Raw genomic sequence first — 25,747 nt, 5'->3', positions numbered from 1 at the left:
AGTCTCAACACAGATTTTAGAACAATGATTGTTTGGGGCCATGACTACTTGGGTTGCTATATTCCATCTGTACTATAATATACACATGCGTAGATCACATACTATTCACTAGCGTAAAAATTTAAGTTCCATTTCATTTCTTTCTGGCATCAATAGTAGTTTCAGTAATTTAACTTAGTCCCCCAACCAGGAATTAAAACAACATGTCAATTAATTTGTCAATATTTTAAATCTGCTTGTAGTGTTTTAAAAGCAGAGGGAAAAACATTTCTGATTCTGAGAGAATCTGTGTGTGGTAGATAGTTAGACAGTCAGACTGGGGCATCTCACCTCCACAGATGTCATATTTCCTTGGTTGATTGCAGACAGTCTATTTGCCTCCCTAATTTTGTTGGTTGCTTCTCTCAGCACGTCTAGAGCATCATCAACTTTATCTTGGTAGTCTGCCAGCTTGTCTCGGACTTCATTTTTGAGCTCCTCTGTTCTCTTCCTAGGATCTCCAAACAGTTTATTCACTCTCTTTAAGAGGGCTTCTGCTGCTCTGTAAAGTATGAGACACGGTATTGTTAATATGCCTGCCATACTTATGATTCCATGTACTTATGATGTCTGTTTTAAAATGGACTTGGGTTAGATTTTCTTACAAATTATTAGAACACAGTACAAAATTGCCTGGATCCCCTCAGTTCTGGGTGTTTATTCCAACTCTGTAATATTGGTAATAAATAAATAAATATGTGATGAATGTCTAAATCCAAACCAAATCTAACTTTCTGCTGCTTGCCATGCTTAATTTGGAGGACAAAAACAAAGCAAAAACCCTATTCCAAAGAGGTTTCATGTTGACTGATTGTGGCCTAAATTGCAGATTTGCAAAGTTGCAAACCAATGTTTGCAATCAACTTCATTTTTTATTTTTTTGCATATAGTTTTTTCAACAAGTTAACAGAAGTCCTCTCATTAACCTTCAGTTTACAAGCAGGGTCAAATGCACCCTGATAGCACTATAAAGAAATCATTAACAAATTGTTTTAGATAGTCTTCAACCATAATGAAATGCAAACTGCCATGTGGTGCTTCAAATTAGTGAAAAAATCTATGTATTCTCTTGTGGCTTTGGGGGTCAATTCTACCCCTATTTGAATGAATGAAAAAACCCATACCTTTAACCGATGTGTTATTTAACCAATATGGATATGGAATGCTATTCTAGGTTGTGGTTAGCTCCAGGGCTGTCTTAAGCATATGCAGCGCCGGGGTGCAAAGATCTGCCTGGTGTCCTCCCCCAGGTTGCCCAGTCCCAGGCATGCAGGAGAGCAGAGCTGGCCAGCCACCTTAGCGTCTTGCTGGCTTGGTTGCCCCCGAACTCGCGGCACAGAGCCGTCCGCAGCAGAAGAGCCCGCCGCGGCACTCCAACTGATGGGCGGGCTCTTCCCCGAACTCAACTCTCGGGCCCGGACTCTCAGCCTGGCACCCTGAGAGCCTGGCGCTCGGGTGCCCTGCACCCCTAGCGCCCATGGTTAAGATGGCCCCGGTTAGTTCAAGTTTCAGCACTACCTTGGAGTTGGAGAGCTCCTGGATTGGTCAGATCACTGGAATAGACACATGGAGGCCATGCAACTGAAGCTGCCATTCCATGTTACAAGTACCCAGCTGGCAACCAATATCATCCACACAGAATGAGGAAACGGGGAAAGTCCTGCTGCACAAGCAGATATCCTTGCACTGATTGAATGGGTTAGTTGACTCCTGCCTTATATTTTCACACACTAATTCCTTTTTATCTCCCATGTCCTGTTATTCCTGTTTTACTTTCTCACCCCTGCCCTCCTGTTTGAAATAAATAGAACACTCTTAACCTTAAAATGAAACAAAAAATCACAGTACACCTATGTTTTTAATTTTACATGCTACTATAGCCAAAGATCTGACTGGTTATTTCAAAGTAATCAGTGTAGAATAGCAGAATAGGCTTGAGATTCTGAGTATTTTCCAGTTTTGTCTGAAGGATGGAACAAACTCTATGTCAGCTATCTATTGTACTGAACTACCGTACTAGAAGGAGTAGAGTTACATATAATGAGTTACACTGTGGTCTTAAACTCATTACTCAGATGTAAGTTCCCTCAAAATCAATAGGAGTTATTCTCAAGTCGTGCACTTAGAATGAAAAGGGAAACTGCAAAGGGAAAAGAATGACATGAAATCAGACATAAATTAATGTGGAAATAAGTAATGGGGATCTTTTCGATAACAAACAGTTTATCTATGGGAATATGTTTGCTAGCAAATAGATCTGTGTGCTTGAAAAAGAGCTATTCTGTACAGGTGACAATAGATGGACCTGCCCAGTGCCTCACTGTTCTAACATTTATTTCTAGGAACACGGTCAAAGAAGTGGTCAGGTCAGCATAGCTGGGTGTGTATGAGATAACCTCAGGCAACTACTGTTGGTGCTTTTCTAAAGCTATTAATCCAGACAATAAATTTGAAGGCTCCAAGTATCCAAAAATGCCAGTACAAACCAGGTTTTTGGAGGTTCTGGGTAAGTTTAATCATTTTTGGCTACTTAGAGCAAATCTTCCAATGCTGAGAAATGACTATGAGTTTTCTGAATCAGAAAATAAATCCTTACTATTATCCCTGCCTTCATTGTCTATTTGAGTGGACCAGAACCACTACTGAAAATTCAAGTTCCACTGAAATCTGAACAGATTACAGTCGTTTTCTTTAGAACTTATTTGTTAACTCATTTATATTTATTGCTTTGCTACTCACTCTAGCTCATCTTGGGCTGCCTTCTCTTGGACATCCAGCTTTCTCTTCCTGAGCAATGCCATCATTCTGTCAACATCCCTCTGCAATTCTTGAAGGCTTTTGTCCAGCGGCTTGTCTGGGGTTCCAAGTGTCTCATTCAGCTTTAAAGCTGTTTCGTTTGCAGCTGCGGAAAAGTTGACAAATTATATATATCAACAAAGAGAGACAAGGGAAAACAGAGGAAGGGGAGGAAATGGAAATGGAAGCAGGGATAAACAGAAGATTGTTATTATTATCATTTATTACCCACCCTTCACCCCGAGGTCCCAGGGAGGGTTACAACAATTAAAGCACAATAAATATATGTTTATTGGTTATACTTGAGCCATATTCAAGCACTCAGAAACCCCAATATGAATGTCTGGGAGAGTGGGGATGTTTGCTCCACCCCCCCACCCCCAATCACCTACCATGACTTGGAAGAATAAATTCCAAAGTTAGGAGTTTGCTCTACTCAAGTAGCTTTCCTGTGTGATTTAGAATCCTGATTTTCTATGGTTCTAAATCATGCAAAGCAGGTCCTTGTGAACAGAGTAGGTTTCCTGTTTCAGAAGTCATTCTTCCACCTCACGGAGAGTGACATGGTGGGCAGAGATAGTGTGCTCAATCCAGCTTTCCTATATTGTTTTCAGGATTTAGAATACATGAACTGGGCTATAAGTAAGCTTGGTTAGAGTGGGATATGAGGACTAGGTTGCTGTACTAAAAGCTTTATAGAAAAGGTGGGATTTGAAGCAAACAGGGGGGTTAAATTATTATCAGGGACAATATAAATAGTGAAACTTTGGAGACTCAGGAAATAATTTTAGTGAAAGGTCTCGATTATGTTAAAAGATTGTTTGTTAGAGGCAATCCTTAATTTGCAATAGATTGAGAAATAATTGTATGGAGACTTCTTAGGGCAGAGCAAGAAGTGAACAGTATACATAAAGCATTCATCATTGTATGTTTGGTACACTATAATACTATAAATAATGCTAGAGAGCCTGAACTTAAGACTCGTTACATCAAATTAAGTGTCTGGGATGGTGTGAAGCTTATGCTTCAGAGGAAACTCCCCCAAAAGAATGCTATAATCATCTATGCATTTAGGACAGGAATGTTAATTTATTAGTATCCAGATTTTTGTGAATGTAAGAGACATTCATAACACCATGAAAATTGAAAACACAGCCTCCTAGGTTGCCTTATACTATGTTAGACTTTGTCCATTTGGACCAAAATTGTCTACTCTGGCTTGCAGCAGCTATCCAGGGTTTCAATGAGAAGCATTTCCTATTAACTGCTGTCAGGTTTTTAGCAGGAAATTGCAGGTCACCTCCCCCCCCCGTCTCACTAAGGGCCTTTCCAATATTTCTTATTAAATGAAGAATCACCTGTGCAAAGAAGGCCTTCAGCAAGGTTCTCGCCTCTTAATTTAGCTTTCAGGGCTGGGTGTGTGGGATCTTATATATATATGTGTGTGTGTGTGTGTGTGTGTGTGTGTGTGTGTAGATGTGCCAATCTGGGGTTTTTTTTTGGGGGGGGAGAGGGTGACTGGGTCTAGTCCCTTGTATTCTCCCTATGCCACTGAACAGCCAATAGGTTATTGGCTATGGATTTAGTTGTGCAGCTATGGCTGCTGAGCAGGCACATAGGTGGATTGGAATAGTGAAAATTGCAGGCAGTTCTGATTACTTTAGCTGTAAAATAAAAGATCAACTAGGAACAGGAAGGAAGAGAACAATGGAGGCCAGACTATGAAATCTAAATTCAAACAATGACTGTGCTGTACCAGGTTTATAATAATGTGGTTGTTTTGCTCCCTTTTTGTTTATTGCTTATGCACGGTGTTCTCTTATTTTCAACCCCCCCACCCAAAATGACTTGATACCTTTAGTTATGGCTCTCAACTGTACTTTAAAGTTCAGAAAATCATGCACCTTGCAGGGGCATAATGCCTAAGTCCCAGCGCATATGTATGGCTAGCTGTCATCTGCAAATGCTAAATAGCAGATGTTCATTAACAGTAAGTAGTAATGCATTTTAAAAGCCATTTTGAGAAATTAAAAATGTACCGTTAATGCACCACACAGAATGCTAAAACAACAGAGGACTTTCCCCACCCCCTTCTCCTCCCAAATGTAATTTTCACTGCCTTGAAAATAAACAACAGCAAAGCAGAAGTTCCCCATTAGTTATTTAATCATAATAGCTATTCTTCAAGAACCTGAACATCCCTGAAGGAGAATGTTCAATTTTTCTGCTACTCTGTGCTTTTAATTGCCAATCTGCCAACAGTTGTAGCAAATGGTACCCCTTAGATTGCAGGAAGTCTGCAATTATTTGGCTATATATGTTTTTTTCATTTAACAGATTTGAAGTCCAGCATTTTAATCGATTGATTTCTTTCGGCTCATGTACTCTTTTTCAGTGCTTTCGTGTTCTTAGTCCCAACACATGATGCTTTACATTTCTCAAGAGGCTACTGGCACTGCCTGCCTGCCTCCCCCTTCTCTGATACCTTCTGCTGCCTGGAGGGTGCCCTTGATGAACTGTCCAAGCATCTTCGCTCTCTCATTAGTTGCCTGAGCGAGCTGCCCAGTTTGCTCCCCATCTGCTGTCACCTTGGTCGCCTGGCGATACAGATTAAAGAAACGTGTAATTAATGAACATGACAAGAAGATACTCCATCTGTCTGAATCTACTTGGAAACTTTACCTCAAGCAAAAGGCAATCAATGAATTATTGATCAGATATACTGGAAGTGACACACAGTCTTCCCAAGTACACAATTACATTTTATTACTCCCTTCTACCATTAAAGAGGCATCCGAGGCTTTATTCTGGGTTCTTAGAACACATACTGGAACAGGACACAAAGAGATCCCAGATGACATTCTTTTTCTTTGACTTCATTCACAAGCTATCATTCTTAGCACACGTCAGGCTCCATCCATGGTGAAAGTACTGAAGTCTATTGAAACCATGAAGGTTTTAGTGTTTTATTAGCCACTTCAGCCCTATTGATTTCAGTGTAACTTACAGAACACTAAAGTTACACTCCAGATCATTCTTGCAATGGATACTTCACAGGCTGTTTACACTCTTGTTATGCTTTTTAATAAGTTGAGTATGGGTTACATCCAACTACGTTCTATTCAAAGCAGACCCATTGACATTAATGGACCCAAGTTAGTCATGCCCATTGATTTTTGAAGGGCCATGTTAAACACTGGATGCAACCCTATGTTTTTATGAACTATTCATTCATGTAAGTTCTTTCCACATCAAGGAATATAATGTATGCATGTACTCATGTGTCGCCTTCTTTTATAAGAGAACTTTGATGCCTCCAGACAAGCGTCAAAGAATAAACCCTACCTTTTGCTTATAGACTGCATTTCCACTTTTGTACCTTTAGTTTTCACAAAGTCTTTAATGCTTTCAACATTAAAGCTATGTATCCATTCTAAATGCTATGAGGGAGGAATCAATGCTTAGCTTAGAAAAGAACACACTGCTACCAGAAAAGAAGCAACGGAAAATGCAATATACCTCATGAAGTTTGTTATTTCTGTGTTACAGAACAGAACTGGCTGAACATGCACATCAAGGCCTACAATACATAATCTCCTCAGAACTATAAGGTCCCTGGTCCCTGCAAGTGCAATTTCATTCCAGAGTAAGACCCTAGATCAAAACGTGTTTATTTATTGATGTAACCATAATCCACCCCCCAAATATTTCAAGGCAGAGTACAAAATATGAGAATAAAACCCACATAAAAATTATCAATAAAACATCAATATCTACTGACAGGTTAACAAAGAAAACTTGTGTTAGAGAGGTTCTGTCTAAACAGTATAGTTTTCACCAGTGTTACAGGGCTAACTTCTCTCTGACCATGTGCTGACAACTTGGGGTCAAGAATTTGAAAGGAGAAGGCTTGAGGCTTGAGCAACTGACTGCTGATAGTTGGGGGAAATATAAAAACTGCGTACTTGGCAGCATTTTTTTGTAAGATGGGGGGCAAGACGTGGAGCATGCATATCTGATGCTGCGCTTACCCTCCCAGGGGCTGCTGCCGCCGCCGCTTCTCATGAAGCTCATTCGCTCCGCGCTCTGGCCCACAGGAGCACCAGGGCAGCGGCAGCGGGAGGAAGAGGCTAAGCAGAGGTGGCTCTGCCAATCAAACACCACGCCTGATTTAGCTCAGTGCAGTGCGGGGGACGTCTTTGCCAATCAAATGCCGCTGAGGTAAACCAGGCACAGCGTTTGATTGGCAGAGCCACCGTCGCTCGACCACTTCCTCCCATCACCATCACCGGGAGTCTCGGCTTCGTGGTGGGTTATGGCTTTGTGGTGTGGGCCGGATTTAGGACCCAGGTGGGCCTGATCCGGCCCAGGGGCCTTAGTTTGCCAACTCATGATCTAACAGTTAAAAGATCTATCTCTGGTAACTATACCCCTGCAGACAGGGCTTGACTGGTTCACTGAGATTCTGTGTTCAACAAACAGGGGATTTATTGATTTGAACCATCAACATCTTATGGATTTGAGAGAGGCATAGTGCCTAAGACCTGCTATTCCCAGTTTCTGATAGGGAACAGACCTTCACTCATTTTCTCTAAAATACAGTGTGTTATATCATGCAGTGTTTACTTACAAAGTGGGATTTTTATCTCCCAGCATCAAGGATACAATTTTTATTTTTTACATATATAAAATGTTGAACCTCCAAGTTAAATCATTCACCTCCCTCCCAGGTTCTTCTCCCGTTGTTCAAACTAGCACCTAAACCAAATCACGGTTGAAATAAGACCTAGGCTACTTCACCACTAGGTGGCACACTTTATATTAATATAAATTCTTACTACCTGATTGACTAATGAAATTCCAATTTCTGCACAGTTTGGAGTCTTTACTAATAAAAGGAATAACAAACAACAGAGGTGTCATCTCAAGAGAACTTTACCGCCTACAAAATAAAGGCGTTTTTAATAACAAGATTTCTCCCTCGTCTCTTCTAAATGAAGGTTGCTTGATAGGCTCTAAGTCATAACTGAGATTTGATTTGAATACACGATTTTCTCTGTCTGGCTGTGCCTCTGTTGGATTACAAACTGGAATAAACAAAAGTGTTTTTATTTTATTTCCGCAGGTCAGACAAATGCTAGCACAAATATAAAAAAAGACAAACTGAAGTAAAAGCAAAACGAAGCCTTGCCTGTATCTTCCTTCCAGGGCTTTATAAAAGCAGCCCTTGGTAGAAAATAACAGTGTTACTTTGTGACAAATCACATTCTATTCATTCTATTTTTCTGGCTATTGACACAATTGCATGGTGTAGGACACAGGTACAAAACAGCTGATACTTGTCAAAAAAAGGTTGACCAGCCTCTATTATAGTAGAAAATAAGCTTTCAACGTACACTTAGATAACCCTCAGGCAGAATGAGAAAGCAGTTGAGATGGTGTCTAATTAGCTGTTGAAATAAACCAAGGTCACTGTCTAACTCCTTTGTACTTAAACCTGGGCCACTTAAATTCACAGGACCTGATCCAGGACAGGACCACAGAAAGAACAAAGAATGGAAGCTCCACTCCCAAGCCAGAGTTCTGATCTGGAATGGACACCCCTTCCCATTGCTCTCTATTTTAAATTCTACTTTCCTTGATGGACTATGTGAGGCTCTCAGAGTATTTGTTTGGCCCATTTGGCCCTAGGAGTGGAGAGTGACCGGTGGCAAAGCTCTGTGGCATGCGTCCCCTCTTGCCAAGAAGAAGCCCTTGCAGAGTTTGCCCCACCCTTGTGCTAGGCAGCAAGGCTTTGCAATGGCTTTTGCTTGAGGGCGAAGCTCTTGCACAGCTTTACGTCCCTACCCCACATGGTGGGGGCAGCAGCATGGCATCTTGCTTCAGGCGTGAAAATGTCTTGGGCCACCTGTGTGTCTAATTGTAGCACCAGAGCAAAACACATCTTGATATTGACAAATAAAGGTAAAGGTAAAGGGACCCCTGACCATTAGGTCCAGTCGTGACCGACTCTGGGGTTGCGGCGCTCATCTCGCTTTATTGGCCGAGGGAGCCGGCGTACAGCTTCCGGGTCATGTGGCCAGCATGACTAAGCCGTTTCCGGCGAACCAAAGCAGCGCACGGAAACGCCGTTTACCTCCCCGCCAGAGCGGTACCTATTTATCTATTTGCACTTTGATGTGCTTTTGAACTGCTAGGTGGGCAGGAGCTGGGACCGAGCAACGGGAGCTCACCCCGTTGTGGGGATTTGAACCGCCGACCTTCTGATCGGCAAGCCCTAGGCTCTGTGGTTTAACCCACAGCGCCACCCGCATCCCAAATAGCATGAGAAATAGCAGAAGCTTCATTTCTTAATCAACCAAAGAATCATTTGAACACCATTCTTACACCAATTGTGTCACGTTCTCCTTGAGAGCAGTGTGTGAAGTATCCCTATTACCACCCATACCACATGACTTCCTAGCCCTCTTCAGGCATTAAAACCGCTCACTCGAATAGCATTGTGTGGTGGAGAACCGAGGCAATCAGAGTTCTAAACAGCAAGGAGAGCCTCCATAAGAACAGGGGGCTCCACGTTTGAGAAGTTCACCCTTCAAGCCATGGAGGGTGACCCTGGCAACAACAGAGGTAGAGACTGGGGCATTTGCACCCACTCATTTCACATGATGCTGCTTGTATGGGGCTTTAGAACACTTGAAGCTTTAGAACACCCTGCATACAGATTTTGGCATAACCAGGTCCGACTTTACCTGGGGTTGCAAGGGGTGCGGGGCACCCGGGTGCAGAATTCTGGGGGGTGCCAGGCGTCTGCCGCTGAAGTCGCCTAAGTGTATTTTATTGAGCTGCTATGCGGCAGCGGGGTCAGCGAAACCTTTGACACGACTGATCTCGCGCCACCTGCCTGCTAATGCTGCTGCAGGGAGAGCACTCTGGAAAGTCTTGCTCACCAAAGCTTGGAGGAGGGGGAGTGACAAGAAAGAGGGAGAGACAGACAGAAAGAGAACGTGCCTATCTAGCGATGGGAGTGTGCACAGGCTCCGGAAGAAGAACTTGTATATATGCACTTGCAAGGGCCCTCCCAGCTCCTCTAGAAATAAGGTTGCTCCCACAACAAAAGGCTGCCCGAGATGGCTCTCCCACACATGTGCACAATGCCCGCCTGTCTCATCTTTCAGACACCTCATATGTGTGGAGTCTTTACACTGACTCCCAATGTGTTCTTTGCCTTCTTTAGATAAGCTGGTTTTAAACAAAAACACACACAAAAAAAAACTCCTTTTGGAGCTGCGCAGGCATGAGCGCCATTTATCAACTGATAATAGTGACATAAGCATAATAAAAGTTAATTTGGGGGCTAAACTAAATTTGGGGGCGCTGGGCGGATCTTTGCACCCCAGCGGTGCATATGCTAAAGACGGCCCTGTGCATAACAGCATGAGATGGGGTCCTTGGGAAGTGGCTCCAGTAACATAAGAATGTGCCCTGAAACACTTTTCTTAATAATGAAATGGGGATCTAACCCTCTGGGCTCACCCTTGTCAAAAGCTCATCCATCTCTGTCACAAGAGTATCCAAGTTCTTCTTTGCCACTTGAAGGAGTCTCTCTGGTGCTCGCTGAGGTGACAGTAAATGCTGAGGAAATAAAGTCAAACATTTTACATTATGGATTTCAGAAATAACGCATTGCTGAATGAAGCTGCTCTGTTGACCTTAATTATTGCCGCTGCTGACACATAAAGCATGTTCATAAAAGAGGGCAAGTAGTATATGCATGGGTCTGAGTAGACACTGCACTGATAAACATGTAATGTGGCTTTTCTTTATCAAATGTTAAGAGTCATTTTGTGACATTAACGGCACACATTTCATGGCATTTTGTTTCCTTCCGTCCAAGAGAAGAAACATGAATTACTATAGCATCTTCTACTTATTAATCCTCCCAATAATTTATTGCAATAGCTATTTAACCACTGTGGCATGCTTAAACTAAGTAATCAAACCATTAATACACCACCCACCCACCCTGATCTAAACATAATCTCACATGCCAACAAAAACATGTGTGCTGGCCTCTCTATCCAGATGTGAAATCTAAAGCTGGTGATGGTTTTGAGAATACCTTTAATTCCTGGGTCGTATTTTCAAACGAATAAAGCATTTTATATGGAGGGTGTAGCGGGCCACTGAGATTGACACTCAAAGCCATCTGGTTTAGAGATTCTAAGTCACGAAGCAGGACTCCAGTGCACTCGTCATCACAAACTGTGGGAAAGGACAGTAAAGAATATTTATTCTTGCTAAATATTTGAGGCAGATGCTTGGTATTTCAACTCAGAAATATTTTACAGTGCCCATAAAGTTCTCCAAAATATAAGGCCACTAAACTCCAATAAATGGCGCCTTAAAAACCCATGGTGCAATAAAAGGAAGGGAAACAAAGATGTGAGCAGCAGATGGGATAAAATGGGATATCTAATTGTCAACAACTTGAAAACAGGGCTTTGTGATTTACAATGTGTTTTCAGCTATTGCTTTTTTTGTATAGGGGGAATTCAGTATATAGTACATTTTATAAAGTCACAAAAGCAAACCACAGGTCACAGTCCAGAGGAGCTTATAATCTCAATTTGGATGGAGAGAGGGAAGACATAACATGGGGATGGGTGGGCATAGGCATGGGCAACAAGGATGAATGCAAGCAAATTCATTTAATTCACAATGGCTAAATTCAATTGTTGATTGGGACTAATGCCAGTAGTGTGGCTTCATAAAAGAAATGGGACTTTTGAGTTGGGGCCTAAAGGGAAAAGGGAAGCCCTGTTCACACATTACTTGCATGTAGGGCACTCACAGTTTTCCTGGGATAGTATATAAACATGGCTGGGACACCCAGTTGTGCAGGCACCCAAACTGCAAGTGTATGTATGGATCCTTTGCAGACGTCAGAAGGCAGCACTACAGTAGGGGTACAGCATCGGGGTGGGGTGGGGAAACTGTGAGAGGGACAAACTTATGCCAGTGAGACCATTCCAGGGATAAGGATAACCAGGGAGCATGGTGTAAAAAATGGTAAGAGAGCAGGAGACTGGTGGGCTCAAGGTGGTAGAAATGGAGAAGTACAAAACACACTGGGAAATTAAAGCAGAATGGTAAGACCTTGGAAGTGAAGAATAAGGAGGGAAATAAACTTGAGAATCAAGAGCAGGTGAATAATGCAATCATGCATGAGACATCATAATGTTCTCATTAAGGAGACTAATAATAAAAGTCTCTGCCATAGGAAAATTAATCTAGACAATCTAAAATTACCTTAATTCAAATTTTTAAAGCAGAATGTATGCATGTAAAACAATTTGCCCTTTTGTCATCGGTAGAATTAAGGGCTTGCTCGTGTTTGCAACACATGGGTTGCATAGAAGGGCTGCAGAACCACAGACCTTCCCAGTACAGTGGTACCTTGGGTTAAGTACTTAATTCATTCCAGAGGTCCGTTCTTAACCTGAAACTGTTCTTAACCTGAAGCACCACTTTAGCTAATGGGGCCTCCTGCTGCCGCCGCGCCGCCGGAGCATGATTTCTGTTCTCATCCTGAAGCAAAGTTCTTAACCCAAGGTACTATTTCTGGATTAGCGGAGTTTGTAACCTGAAGCGTATGTAACCTGAAGCGTATGAAACCTGAGGTACCACTGTACAGATGATTAAGGATTGTGTTTAAATAATGGTACACCCACAACCACTAACTGGGATTATTCTAGAGCCCTTACTCAAGACATTAGCCACAGATGATAATCTTCCCTCCAGTCTTTTCTCAATCATTATGACCAGTCAAGGGCTGCCAAGAGTTAACCACAGGACTCCATTGTGGAGCCTCTTTGAAATGACTTGGGAGCAGAGTAGTTTTTGGAGCCCCTGTTTAAATGTGTATATAAAAACGCAAAACTGTACTCCCCCCGCCCCCACCAAGACAGCTGAAGTTATCCCTGTATTGGTAATTTTTAAATGTTTGAAGTTTTGCTGTTTTTTTATTAGGTTGGAAGTCGTCCAGAGTGGCTGGGGCAACCCAGACAGATGGTTGGGGTATAAGTAATATATTACTTCTACTACCATACTGAGCAGGATGGGGGGCTATGCACAAATTTTATCCCTTCCTATACTTTTTGGCATTCAGTCAAATTCATGTCAACTCTTTCTCATATAAGCAGCTATGATGCTGCTTCAGCCAGCATGGAACTAAAAGCTCCCGTTTAGCTGCAGAAGTAGAAACAACAGCAAGGAAAATCATTGGATGGGAGACAAATTGATTTAGTGCAATGAGAAGGCAACTGTCAAGCTGCACAAGGAAGCACGGAGATGTTATTTTCAGCTCCTTCCTTTCCTCACTAAGTTCTTTTTCCTTTCCACTCCATACAGTCCTCCCACTAATTTGTTGCTTGAACTGAAGTGCACTATAATTGCTTGAGTAAGGGGGCAATATTTTCTACTTTATGCATGCACATCAGAAAAACCTATTAGTGGTGCAAGTCTTCTCATTTGTGTGCTTGCGTATGGAACACAAAGAGAAAGCACATTTCCATAAATAACATATAGTTTTAACACTGGGCTCTGTGTTTTATATACCAACATCTATTCTAGTTGGTCAAGGAGTCAGACAGATCTGTCAGGCAGGCATTCAGAAACTATAAATCAAATAAATAGTAGAATACCATTTTATTTGAAAGACCTAGAATCCTAAATAAATAAATAAAAATACTTTGTTGTGCTGGACCAACAGATAGCTGCATACTAACAGATTTCCCTACTCAACACTGATGTATACTCTTTTGTTTAAGTAACCCTTTTCTAGTTAACCTTGAAATAGCTGGCAATAAATATAGCAAAATGGGATGCAAATGAAAACCAACCTAATTCAGCATGATAGGAAAAACAAAATAAAAAACAAATCCTGAATGGCTTATAAAGACATGAAAATATTCAGAATGAACAAGCAACTGTTGCCTATAACGTGCACACTGAACATTCATCATGCATTAACACCTCTTGCTAGATAATTGGGTTGAAAAGAGAAGATGTAGCAAGTTCCACAATTTAGTAAAAGAGACAGAGTAATGTTACTCCAATATGCAGCCTGGAACGTACTGAAAACGTTTCAAGGCTCTAATTACATAATTTATACATGACTAAATATTTCTATGGTTTAATATATAAAACTGTCAGTATAAATTTGTGTTCACTATTAGAAAATGCAGCATTATGTCCAGATCATTACTGCTGTGCACACATGAAAGACAAAAAAAAATCATGCAATGTTTCAGTAAAGAGTTAGCAGCAAGCACAAGCTTTTCCTCACAAATCTGCTTCACTTACCAAATACAGCACACCTCAGAGTTGCCTTAAATGTGACATGCCTCATAAGAAAGCATGTTTGTTAAAACAAGGAAGTCTTTTTTTAAAAAAGAAAAAACCGCTTGCAAAGAAAACTAAATCTTATGTGCATTATCTAATGAATTGCTTCCCATAGCACAGGTGTAGAAAATTTTTGGCCCTCCAGATGTTGGTGAACTATAATTCCAACCATCCCTGGCCATTGGCCATGCTTGCTGGGGCTGTTGGGAGTTGTAGTTCAGCAACTTCTGGGCAGCCAAAAGATCCCCACGCTTGTCCTAATGCAAGGACTTTTGGTTGCATAATGGAAGTTCTGCTCCCTCTTCTCGCCCCATGCCTCCTGCCTGAAGCTGTTATGGATTTCCCCTCAAAGCCTCCGTGGCAGATTTTGGGAGTGTTTGTGGGGAGAGGAGAGGGGTAGTTCTGTTGTGTAACCAGAAGGCCTTGCACCAGCAAATGCACTTAAGATGGATACTGCCCTATCTCTTGCCCAGCTCATCAGTCATTTTCAAAAGAAAAGTGTTCTCCAAGGCCAGAATCCTAAGAACCTCAATCATGGCAGAAAGCTGCCTCTCACTGCTTAGCAAGCCCTTGCCATCTGAACGCTAACTGAATTCAGAGCGTGGGTCACCTTCTAAGCTGGGTTGGGAACCTCTGGCCCACCAGCCAAATGGAATGGCCTGAAATGGGTCCCAATTTGGCTTGCGAGGTTGTTTCCCGAAAACCACTCTCATCTGCCCACATCTGACACCCTATCAGGTGTGGGGGGGAGGTAGATACAGATACGGCTTGACAGGCTGCAAACCAAGTTCTCCACAGGAAATTTGACTGTGCAGCTGACCCTTGCAGGAAGTAGGGTGCAGTCAATGCCCATCAGTTGACAGGCAGTGAGTTCAAGACCAGTGGATTGGCTGTGTGACTGAGTTACCTGTGGGGGATTCAAATGCTTAGTTCAGGCATAGGCAAATTCTGGTCTTCCAGATGTTTGGGACTACAGTTCCCATCATCCCTGACCACTGGTCCTGTTAGCTAGGGGTGATGGGAATTGTAGTCCCAAACATCTGGAGGGCCGGAGTTTGCCTATGCCTGGCTTAGTTGAACCCTGCAGAAAACAGTTTTGCCAACTCTATGCTTGGCAAATTATGTTGCCAACCATGAAAATTAAATGCCACCCCCATTGTTGCCTGGAGGACAAAGTAGAAAGCCTGTTGTACCTGCACAATCAGGGTTCTAAGCCACACAGAGCTTTAGAATTACAGCACGCCAGACCTTCTCCTCCAGTGTGTGGAGGATGATGGGACAATGGGGAGGTGATAGAGGAAGCAGGATCAGCAGGTCCTTGCCCTCTTCTTACATTTATTCTAATAGTGTGATGGTTTAACTGTCCAAGCAGGCGTTGTTTTAACTTCTTCAGAATTGTTCCCAGTGTTTTTAGCAACACATTAAGCAAACATCACAGATGAGTCCTTATTCAATTGCAATTTTCTATTTTTGCATTCACGTTTCACCTGTGACTGTCCTTGTCTTTGACAGGAATGGACTAACCATCCAAAAGCAGATTCTGCAATGTAATTTTTGATTATCATTTTGATAGGCTTAAGTGTAGCTAATCAGAGTAAATTGGTCACATGCTGAGGACAGAAAGCAGAAATACAGGATCAATTTCACAGTGACCAGAATTCAAGCAATAATAAAAGAGAAGGCAATCTACACAGAAGAGCGATGCTGGAGAAATCTATCAGTGCTGTCAGTGCTGAAATGGTGGTTATTTTTATACTTTTATCAAAGTGTACAGCCTTCAACATCTTGTACTCCTTCACCCAGCTCTGTGTTTTATTAGGCATGTGTGAACCAGCATGACTAGGGGAGCTGGAGAAGGCAACGTTCCAAGAAAATATTAATCAGAAAATGACAGAGTTGATCAATATTTAGGAGGGTACATAAAAATTAAATAAATCCCATATAATCTGTCAAAGAATCTGTGAAAACCATGATAGAAGCTTTAAAAAGTATATTTTTGTGGGGTTTGAAAATCCATCTTACTCCTTCCACTGGATGAGATTCAAACAAGGGGAAAGCTCATTTCTCAGCAGCTGACCACATATTTCCATGCAAATGGACCCAGGTTCAATCTCCAATAGGACTGGGATGGATCCCCTTGTGAAATTCTGGAGAGGTGCTGGCAGTATAATGGACAGTTTTGATATAAGGCAGCTCCATGTTCAGCCTGGTGTAATCTTCTGTTTTGATCATATACATGAAGCTTTTAAGCTCCTTCCTTCAAATAGTAACTACCTCCCTATTTACTCCACCCTAGAGGCCAAAGGAGCTTCCAAAGTGGCACCCTGTAAAGCACAAGAGCCTGCTGTCAGACGTTATTGTTCCCTCCCCATGTATGAGCAGAACTGTTTCCCACTCTCTGTGTTTGGGTCTCACCAATACCAGCAGTTCAAGACATGGAAGATAGAGAAAGGACATGATTCTAGGGATATTGGAGGGGCAGTGCCTATTCTCAGTAAAATTCTGAAAAAACACGATTCACGTTCTGAAAAGCAAAACAAGCCATCCAAGATCCAGAAGTACTGTTAATATACATACAAACACATGCTATGCCTTCTCGAGCATGCCGGGGTTCACATCCTGCACACTTCCAGCCAGTAGATCCAGGTTTGCACGTGCACTGTCCAGTGACAGGATCACAGGGAACAGGCAGAGAACCATATGGATGGCACTCACATTCTTGGCAAGATCCACCAGGAATTCTTGGGTTCCCAGTGTACCCAGGTGAACATCTACAAGTTGCAAAAATACAATAAAAACTAAATTAGTTTTATGAACTTGGTAAATGAGTTTTTGTGGAGGAATCATCATAGAAGGTTAGGCTGGAGATCTATCTATCTATCTATCTATCTATCTATCTATCTATCTAGAGGTTTGGCAAGGTCCAGGGGGAGGGTTGTTTTTTTTTGCAAGTTCTGGAGGGAGGTGGTGGTTCTTGTGAGGTAGCACAGGTAGCACAGGCAGGTGATGGGTGGCTTTGACAAAGTATAAAAGGGAGGGGTGGCTGCCATTGGCAGGGGAGGCATAAGTGAGCAAAGCACTTTCTTTCATCACATATCTCCTTTTTTCGTTCTTCCTATGAGCAACTCTTGTCTTCAGTGAATTTCATTCTGTCGATATCGTCCTATCTTTCTACTTAAGATCATGTTAAACATTTAGCTTTATTGCAGACACCTCCATCAAACTGCTATGCAGTAATGTGATTATACAAATGAACAATGATGGCTTTTGGAATGCTAATCTGACAGTGAAAAAAGAGGCTGCACTGAAATTTTATTCAATATAAGCTTACAAAGGAGGCTTGCTCCCACACAGTCTACTTGAGGCCTGCAACTAATACCCAGTAACTTTTTCATCTTGGAGTTCTAGTATGTCCTAATAATCAAATGCTTCAGCATGTGAAGCAACAGGTCCCAATAGCTTGGAGATATAGCAGGTCACTAGCTGGTTCTGTTCAATCCCCATATAATCCCCAAGTGCCCTTCCTAAGAATAGCAAAGTCATAACAATCCGGAGGCATCTCCAGGGTTACCAATAACAAGATCCAACCTAGCCCACTGCAGTCATTCTGCATCACAGAAATTCAACAAGGGGATGGCAACTGACAAAAAGAGAGGTAGGAACCTGGTAAGACTTTCAGCTATGGAGAAAAATGGTTCCTTCTATCAGATATGGGAAGGCAAAGCGTAGGCAGACAGTCTCACCATGGCAGAAAACCACCTATCGATAATCTTCCAAGAGATGATGGAAGTTAACACCTGCAGACTCAGAAGATGAAGAGCAAAGCTCTATTCAAGTCTTGCTGGCTCCACCTTGTTTGACACAGTGCTTCCTTGTTCACTGGTAGGAGCAGCAACATACAGGTCTTGTTGGTCACCTTCTGCTCTCCTGCCTTTTCACTGCCTGAATGAAGGCCATCTACTCTGTCCTACCTGCAACCCTCTGCCAACCAAGGGTGAGTTCAGTAACATTTTCCTGGTCCTGCTTTTCTTTCACAGCTCCTCCCTTGTTTTCCACGAAGTACTGGAGCTTCTGCTTTGGTTCCCCATACCAGTGAGGAGGGGCTGCACTCTGCTGCCAGCCCATAAAGGACCCCAAAGTGCTGGGATATGTGATCACTGCCCAGCTGACCTTTCTGCAGTCTGCTCTGATTCTATGGTACACACAGAGTCACAAGGGGGCAGATAAGCTTATTGTATTATAACCACATCTGAGAATTAGGAATGCGAATCCAGTTATTTAATAAAACATATAAAAGTTAGGTAAAGTTAAAGGACCCCTGGACAGTTAAGTCCAGTCAAAGGCGACTATGGGGTTGTGGCACTCATCTCACTTTCACGCCGAGGGAGCTGGTGTTTGTCCACAGACAGTTTTTCCGGGCCATATGGCCAGCATGACTAAACTGCGCACGGAGGATTGTGATGAGTACCAGAGCGCACAGAAACACCATTTATCTTCCCACTGCAGTGGTACCTATTTATCTACTTGCACTGGCATGCTTTCGAACTGCTAGGTTGGCAGGAGCTGGGACAGAGCAACGGGAGCTCACCCCATTGCGGGGATTCGAACCACCAACCTTCCAATCAGCAAGCCGAAGAGGCTCCATGGTTTAGACCACAGCACCACCCGCATCCTGGTTGCAATTTATTCCCTCATTACAATGGGCCTCTTCTGATTAGACAAATTTAGCACACATTTATTGCTTGTTTGTCCATCACTCCTTTTGCCGTTAGTTTCCTAGTTGCTATGTCTTTATTTTATAATTTGTGCTCAATACTTTTCCTTACCTTTCACAGTACTGTCCTTCATATCCAGGTGGGCAAGCAGTACATCGGTAATCATTGACGCCTTCTGCAACGCATGATGGACTGAAGCTTAAAGCAGAAAATCAAAACCACAAGGTTTTCTCTCTTTCATGTAACATATGACAGGTGCAGAGAGGGGCATCCAAGTAATTTTGAACCCCCCTCCCACAATTTAAAAATGCAGCTGTGATGATTTTGATGCAAAAGAATGTCAGGTAAAGACTTCTGTGGACTTGTCACATCACACAATGTACATTTTCTTAATGGGAAATGTCCTGTTTCATCAGTTGACAAAATTATATAGCATTTGGTAACCGAAACGAAAGAAACTGACCATAAATGCTGTTTGCTTTGGAAAAAGTGACTTTAAATGTGAATTATCATGGGCAAAAAAATTGCAACCCCCAATCTGCCATGCTGGGTAGGGATGAGGCAGAAGTGTTCCTCTGTCGAGCCCTACCTGAATCTGCCTCCTCCGTCACAGGCAGAGCCAAACTAGTGAGGAGAGCACCAATGCACTTCCACCAGCAGAATCTTTGCAGTGATAATAATTGGGACTTTCCCCACCACCCTTGCCCAGGGTGTTTCTTTGGTTGAGCTAGTACAGGGACCACGGCATGCTGAGCCAGTCCCACTGCCATCACATTACAGCAACAGCCCTAATCTGGGCCTCTTTGCTGCACCAGCTTGGGAGCTGGCAATGAAGAGGGTTTTTTCCTGCCTCTCCAAATCTTCTGTTCTGGTCCACATAAGCAGCAAGGCTACAAATGCAGCAGTGGTCAAGTAAGATTGCACTTCAAGTAAATGTTAAGAGCTACTCTTTGATAAACAATAAGGATATAAAAAGTCTGATGGCATGAATTTTTACAAAAGAAAAACGTGCTTTTAATTTTTTTTTTGGCCACAATTCTATTCAGATGATTTACCTGGGAGTAAGTTACGTTCAACTCAATGGGATTTACTTCTGAGTAAGCATGCACAGGATTGTACTGTTAATTTCCCATATTAATGGTAGGATGTCACATAACACCCATTTTCAGTAAATGTTATTGTTTTTGTACTCCTGGAAACACTTGTGCATGATTTTCTAGTGGGGAAAGGACATGGCTCCTAGAGGAGAGAAGAGATCTGCTTTTGTTGCTGTTATTACATTGTTTTGTTATGAATTCTAGAGTAGTTTTCTGCTCTTTTTTTTAAAATGGATTTGAATGGAATTCAAGTTCACTGCCAACAGTCTGAATGAGTGAACTGACCCAAAGGGGCCAGTGTCAAGGTTTGTCATTGAATAGTAATATTCATAAATTCAATTTCCTTCCCTTTAGATGCTGAATGTCTGCTAGGGAGAGAATAATGCTGGTTAACAGTACTGCTTTCTATTGAAGTTTTTAATGTATACTTTAGAGTTCATGGTACTGTCTAGCCTGCTTAAACCCTCTTATACACTGTTTGCACTGTAGACATGTGGCTGCTTCTCAGCTGGCAAGCAAATGAATAAATTGCTAGTGAACAACTAGACAAATTTCTTAAATGATGATACATGCACCCCAGAAGTGTTTCAGATACATGTTCTGATCTTTAGCAGATTTTTAAAGTATCCTTTAATAAATGAAGGCCTGTGGCAATGCTGCAGAGTTGTCATTCCAGTCCATGCTGTTTTTATTTGGAGATTAACAATCTAAACCCAAGATCGACCAGGATGAGAGAGTTTGGGTTCGGTGGACTTTGGGTTTCCCCTGCTGAGCTGAGGCTACACCTGTGGAAGTCCCTCCTCTGGCTAAGCTGAAACCAGCCTAAGCCCCTTTCCCCAGCTCAGCTGGGGTTCAAGCTAGTAGAAGTTAAGCCAGTGTAATTGATGGTGGCATAAGCCCCACAAAATGACTGTTCAGGGAGCTCAGTCATGTGACCTAGCAACCCAGCGGAATTTACGTAACTTGCACCAGCGTAAATTATGCAGTTAAGATTGAACTGTTCAACATCTCCCACCCCCCAAATAATAAAACTATCCAAATGCTTCAGCCTTTCCGCTTACAGAATCTGCTCTCACCACTTAATTGTTTCAAGGCTACAATCCTATTCCCACTCCTGGGAGGAACCCCATTGAAATCAATAGGCCGCACTTCATTTCGGTACTTCGCCTGTTTTACCGGCTAAGCAAGGTTATTGTAAGAATTTTGTGACATGATATTTAACCTCCGTGCAGACTTTAAAGCCCTGAGGAGCATGTGGGATTGTTGGAAATGTTAAGCTGATATGCCCAGGGTTTGTAGAACATGCATCAAACGGGAGAAGAGGAAAAGCATTGACGGAAGCAGGTGCCACAACATTTGCAACTACCTGTGCAACACTTGCTGAGGCAATGCTAAAAAACCACTGTGGCAGCTGGAGCCCCAGACAAAAACTTCCCCTTAGCTATAGTGAAGTCAGCATCCTCCTCTAACTTGCTTATAATGCATTAAATCAATAGTGCTTGAATGAGTAATAAAATTACACCTTTGCAAAAAATGTAAACAAATTGATCTACTCACAAACTCATTATCCAACACATTTTCAACTCAGTGAAAACAGACCCGCCAAGCAAGTCACAGTCTCGAGATTCCCCTCCCCCTACACTCACACCAGCTCATCACATTTAAAACTGAATGCTGAATAAAGAAACAGGAAAACATGTTAAAAATTTAAAGACTTAAACTCCTACCGACTCTTAGTACTGTGGCCTCTGCAGTGAAGCAAAAGTAGAAGAGCAATATACTCAAAGCTTAGTATTCTGCCTTGCTTCATAAACAATTAGATATGTGCAACAATCTGCAGTCTAGCTAGCTAAGATGCTTTCATTCCAACTGATAGAGACTTACGACCAAAACTGGTTTTAATAAGAATATTGTGCATGTTTCAAGCACTTCTCATGCCTTATCTACTTATAGTCCTTACAATAACCTTGTAAGGGTTCTGTCCTGGGCCCACTGTTGCTCAATAAACACAACGTTTGTTGTTTTCATAAACGACTTGGCTGAAGGAATTGAGGGGATGCTCATCAGATTTGCAGATGACACCAAGCCAATGCCACAGAGTCAGGATGCAGGATGACCTGAACAGATTGGAGAACTGGGTCTAAACTAAACTAACAAAATGAATTTCAAAAGGGACAAATGTCAGGTTCTACACTTAGGCAGGAAGAATCAGCTGCACAAATCTAAGATGGGGGCACCCAGATTGCCAGTAGTATATGGGAAAAAGATCTTAGTAGACGACAAGCTGAACATGAGTCAACAGTGTGATGCAGCAGCACAAAAAGCTAATGCTATTCTAGACTGCATCAACAGAAGTATAGTGTCCAAAACAATGGAAGTCACAGTGACACTCAATTCTGCCTTGGTCAGACCACACCTGGAGTACTGTGTTCAGCTCTGAGCACCAAAATTTAAGAGATATATCGACAAGCTCCAAGAAAACATCAGGAAGAACTTTCTGATGTGAGATCTGTTCAACAGTAGGATGAACAGACTCCCTTGGAAAGTGATGGACTCTCCTTCCTTGGAGATTTCTAAACAGAGGTTTGATGGCTCTCTGTCATGAATGCACCTGTTGGTCACTGTGTTAAAGAACAGGCAGCATCTTCAAAGGATGCAAAGAAATGTTGAGTATTGCTAAAGCCTGAAATCAACATAGCACAAGTCTTTTAGATAAAACAATCAGATACAGCATAAAGGACGATGAGAAAAAGAAGAGACCTCTCAGCATAAAATTAATAACATTTTAAGTCACATTTGCAGAAGAATAATGGGATGGAAAGGTCATTAGCATAACATACCCCACCAAATGGATTCAGCATGATAGTATCTCCTTTAAATTATTTGATCGTTCACAAGTTGTCCCAAACCAACATAACATTAAATAAGAACTCGATAAATTACAAAGCCCAGAGCGAGGTACTGTAATGCTTTTATGGCAGCTCAAAATATGAGCATAAGTCTCTCTATGGCTCCCTTGTGATTATATTGAACTTGAAAGCTCCGTTCTAGCTTCACTTGTGAGAATAATTTTTATAATGCTCATTCATTATCCGTTGACTATTACATTTTCCACCCTTTATGGATTTCTACATAGCTAATTAGCCAGGAAGCAATTTCTGAAGCAAGACAATTCAGCAGAGGTGGTTCAGTCACTATTCATTGTGACTCCATGCACCATTCTTTCTAATCACTGACAACTGACCCAGGAGTACCCTGAGGGAGATCTAGGCTAAAGCTAAGGCAGATTTGTAACGCAGGCTTACTTGTTGCTTGAAACAGCCAGTGGGCATGCGCAAGGCCGGCAGTCATTAGGCGATCCTCTAACAATCCCATAGAACCCAAGGGCACACCTGTCACAGTGCTCACCACTAGTGTTGTGACGGCAGTTCTGCGAAACAAAGAGACCACAATTTTCAAGAACCAGCTTGAAAAGATTTTTGTTTGTCACCACCATTACATAATATCATATTGGTTGGACCAGACCTAAGGTTTGTTAATCCAGCATTGTGTTTCTCACTCTATTACAATGAAGTGAAGCAGAATGGTGTTGGGTGAGGGGGAGGTGAGAGGGGGACAGAAGGGAAGCCAATACCACATGGGTCATCAGCTGGGGGTTACCTTCCAAGCTTCCCCTTTTGCTCTGCAATCTTTAATTCTGCCTCTTTAATAGGACAGTGTTAACCCCCCCATTACATTAAATAAGGACAGAATTAAAAAGTTGAAAGCCTATGCTTGGTCAATTATCCAGGTTTCGGTTTGGTGTAGGAAACATTCCAAGATTTTCTGATTTATTTGTTTATTATTGAAGAACTAGGATCATTTCCAAGATAATCCAAGGGGAGCTCTGGTGAGCTCATCCATCTCTAATTGCATTGGCTCTAGAGATCTAGTGAAGATCACTTGAGTTCTGGCTAGCTATTTGAAATCAATCCCAGCATACAATACTCTTGTCTTCTCCCCACATTACTTTATCTGCTCATTCAACTCTCCCAGAAATACATCTACTTACTACCTGAAGTTCTTCTATTAAGTTGGTCCATACTGTTTCCTGTAATCATCTATTTTTGGGTTTCTTCTCTCAGCTAGTTCCCTATGGGCTACCCGAGTGCGCATGTGTGCGAGTGCGCGCACGCACACACACACACACAGTAGAATTGGCCCTATTAGGTTTAGAAACTGGTCCACAGCTTGTGTGGCAATCATGTTGGTAGTATCAACTATGACAAAGTGATGTAGAATACATTCCAGACATGTGCCAATGAGGTGTGGCCAGTTGTGTTTCTGCAGCATATGGCTGTTTGTGTTTGTAGTTCATACTTTATTTTCCATTGCAAACTCTGGTGTATATATAGAACAACATATTTATTGAACAAATAAAAAAAAATCAGCTCCATGGCTGCTGTTTTGTTATGGTGCAAAAGAACTCTGCACAAAGACAAAATAATTTGATAAACAGTCTAGGCAAAGCATAATTGTTGTACCTGACATATTGAGGTCTCAGGATCACACATGTCACTATGGCCATGGCACTGACACGGAACACAGGCACCAAATGCCGGTCCTGGTCTTCTGCCAGCAGATGTGGAAGGAAGTCTATAGAAACCTGGGGAGCATGTCTGCAAGAAAACACAGTGAGGAAACCAAATGCCATTATATTGTGGCTTGGATAGGAAGGATTGGATAAGACTGCAAACACATCTCCATTCCCACTAGCTTTGACAGGCAACCTGCTCTTCATCATTCCAACTGCATGCTTCAAGCTGTTTTACAAACAATGCACACTACACTTTAGAAGTAACAGAACCAATCCTAATTGAAAACTCTGCTGCCAGATCCCTTGGGTTGCAAAGCAACACTACTAGGCTTTTCATATTACAGCTAGAGAAACCTTTCATTTAGATGCTCCCTCCTTGTACATCATGTATTTCTCCCTCTATTTCCTAAGAAAGAGAACTCTCTCTCTGTGTACAAACACACCCACACACCCACACACACCACTGGCTGTGCAAAGTGAGCAAAAGTACTCTGCATTCACGTTGTCCTTGCTGTGTTTTTCTGAGATGACAAGCTAATATCTGCCTACATGCAGGCTGATAGATAACAAGCAAATGCCCAGTGATACTCAGCAAAATATGTCTTCATGGCTACATTATTTATACTTGTATAATTTAAAGACCATAAAAATAAAGAATTCAGGAGAATAAAAATGCTACCATGGCCTGAGACCATTAGTCCTTGAAATAAAATTTATCTAGGTCTTGTACATTTTCTTCACCCAGCAGTAAAAATCAGCAAGCATGCTGAAAATTCCCATCAAAGATGACAGATGCAAAAAAAGAGAAGCAATCCTGTATCTTCTGATCCTCCTTTCTTTCCTATTATTCCCTAATGCACCTCATCTTTAACCAGATTGTAAACCTGTGGACAGAGTTTGCCTTTTCAGAGTTCTACAGAACTGCTTTATAAAATAAAAATAGCAACAGTAAATAATGATGATAACAAAAATGGTAGCGTTATAATGCATCTATAGCTCGTCTGAGAAGTACAGAATCTGCAAATCAACAATAAGTTAGGGAAGAGCCTTGGCTCAGTACATGCTATGAATGCAGAGGTTCAATCCCAGCATCTTTAAGCAGGATTGGCGGTGGGAGGACA

The 25,747-nt window shown here is 42.0% G+C and overlaps 1 protein-coding gene across 6 annotated transcripts in view; it reads right to left on the bottom strand.

Annotated features, from left to right (window-relative positions):
* Nucleotides 1-25,747, bottom strand: part of LAMA2 (laminin subunit alpha 2) — a 367,591-nt gene that overhangs the window by 80,605 nt on the left and 261,239 nt on the right. For 5 of the 6 annotated variants that reach the window (XM_053381873.1, XM_053381874.1, XM_053381875.1 and 2 more), the window contains 9 exons: nt 24,574-24,708; nt 23,356-23,480; nt 19,065-19,151; nt 16,816-17,009; nt 10,955-11,097; nt 10,369-10,467; nt 5,321-5,432; nt 2,779-2,941; nt 331-541 (listed from right to left, as the gene is read on the bottom strand). In XM_053381873.1, coding sequence (XP_053237848.1) covers nt 331-541; nt 2,779-2,941; nt 5,321-5,432; nt 10,369-10,467; nt 10,955-11,097; nt 16,816-17,009; nt 19,065-19,151; nt 23,356-23,480; nt 24,574-24,708 — 1,269 coding nt within the window. The remainder of the gene's footprint in view (nt 1-330; nt 542-2,778; nt 2,942-5,320; nt 5,433-10,368; nt 10,468-10,954; nt 11,098-16,815; nt 17,010-19,064; nt 19,152-23,355; nt 23,481-24,573; nt 24,709-25,747) is intronic. The other variant, XM_053381876.1, reaches the window with a different exon arrangement.

This window comes from Podarcis raffonei, chromosome 3 (genome assembly GCF_027172205.1).
Source record: "Podarcis raffonei isolate rPodRaf1 chromosome 3, rPodRaf1.pri, whole genome shotgun sequence".
Taxonomy (NCBI): Eukaryota; Metazoa; Chordata; class Lepidosauria; order Squamata; family Lacertidae; genus Podarcis; species Podarcis raffonei.
The sequence above is the reverse complement of the archived record's forward strand: the minus strand, read 5'-3'. Positions and strand labels throughout refer to the sequence as shown.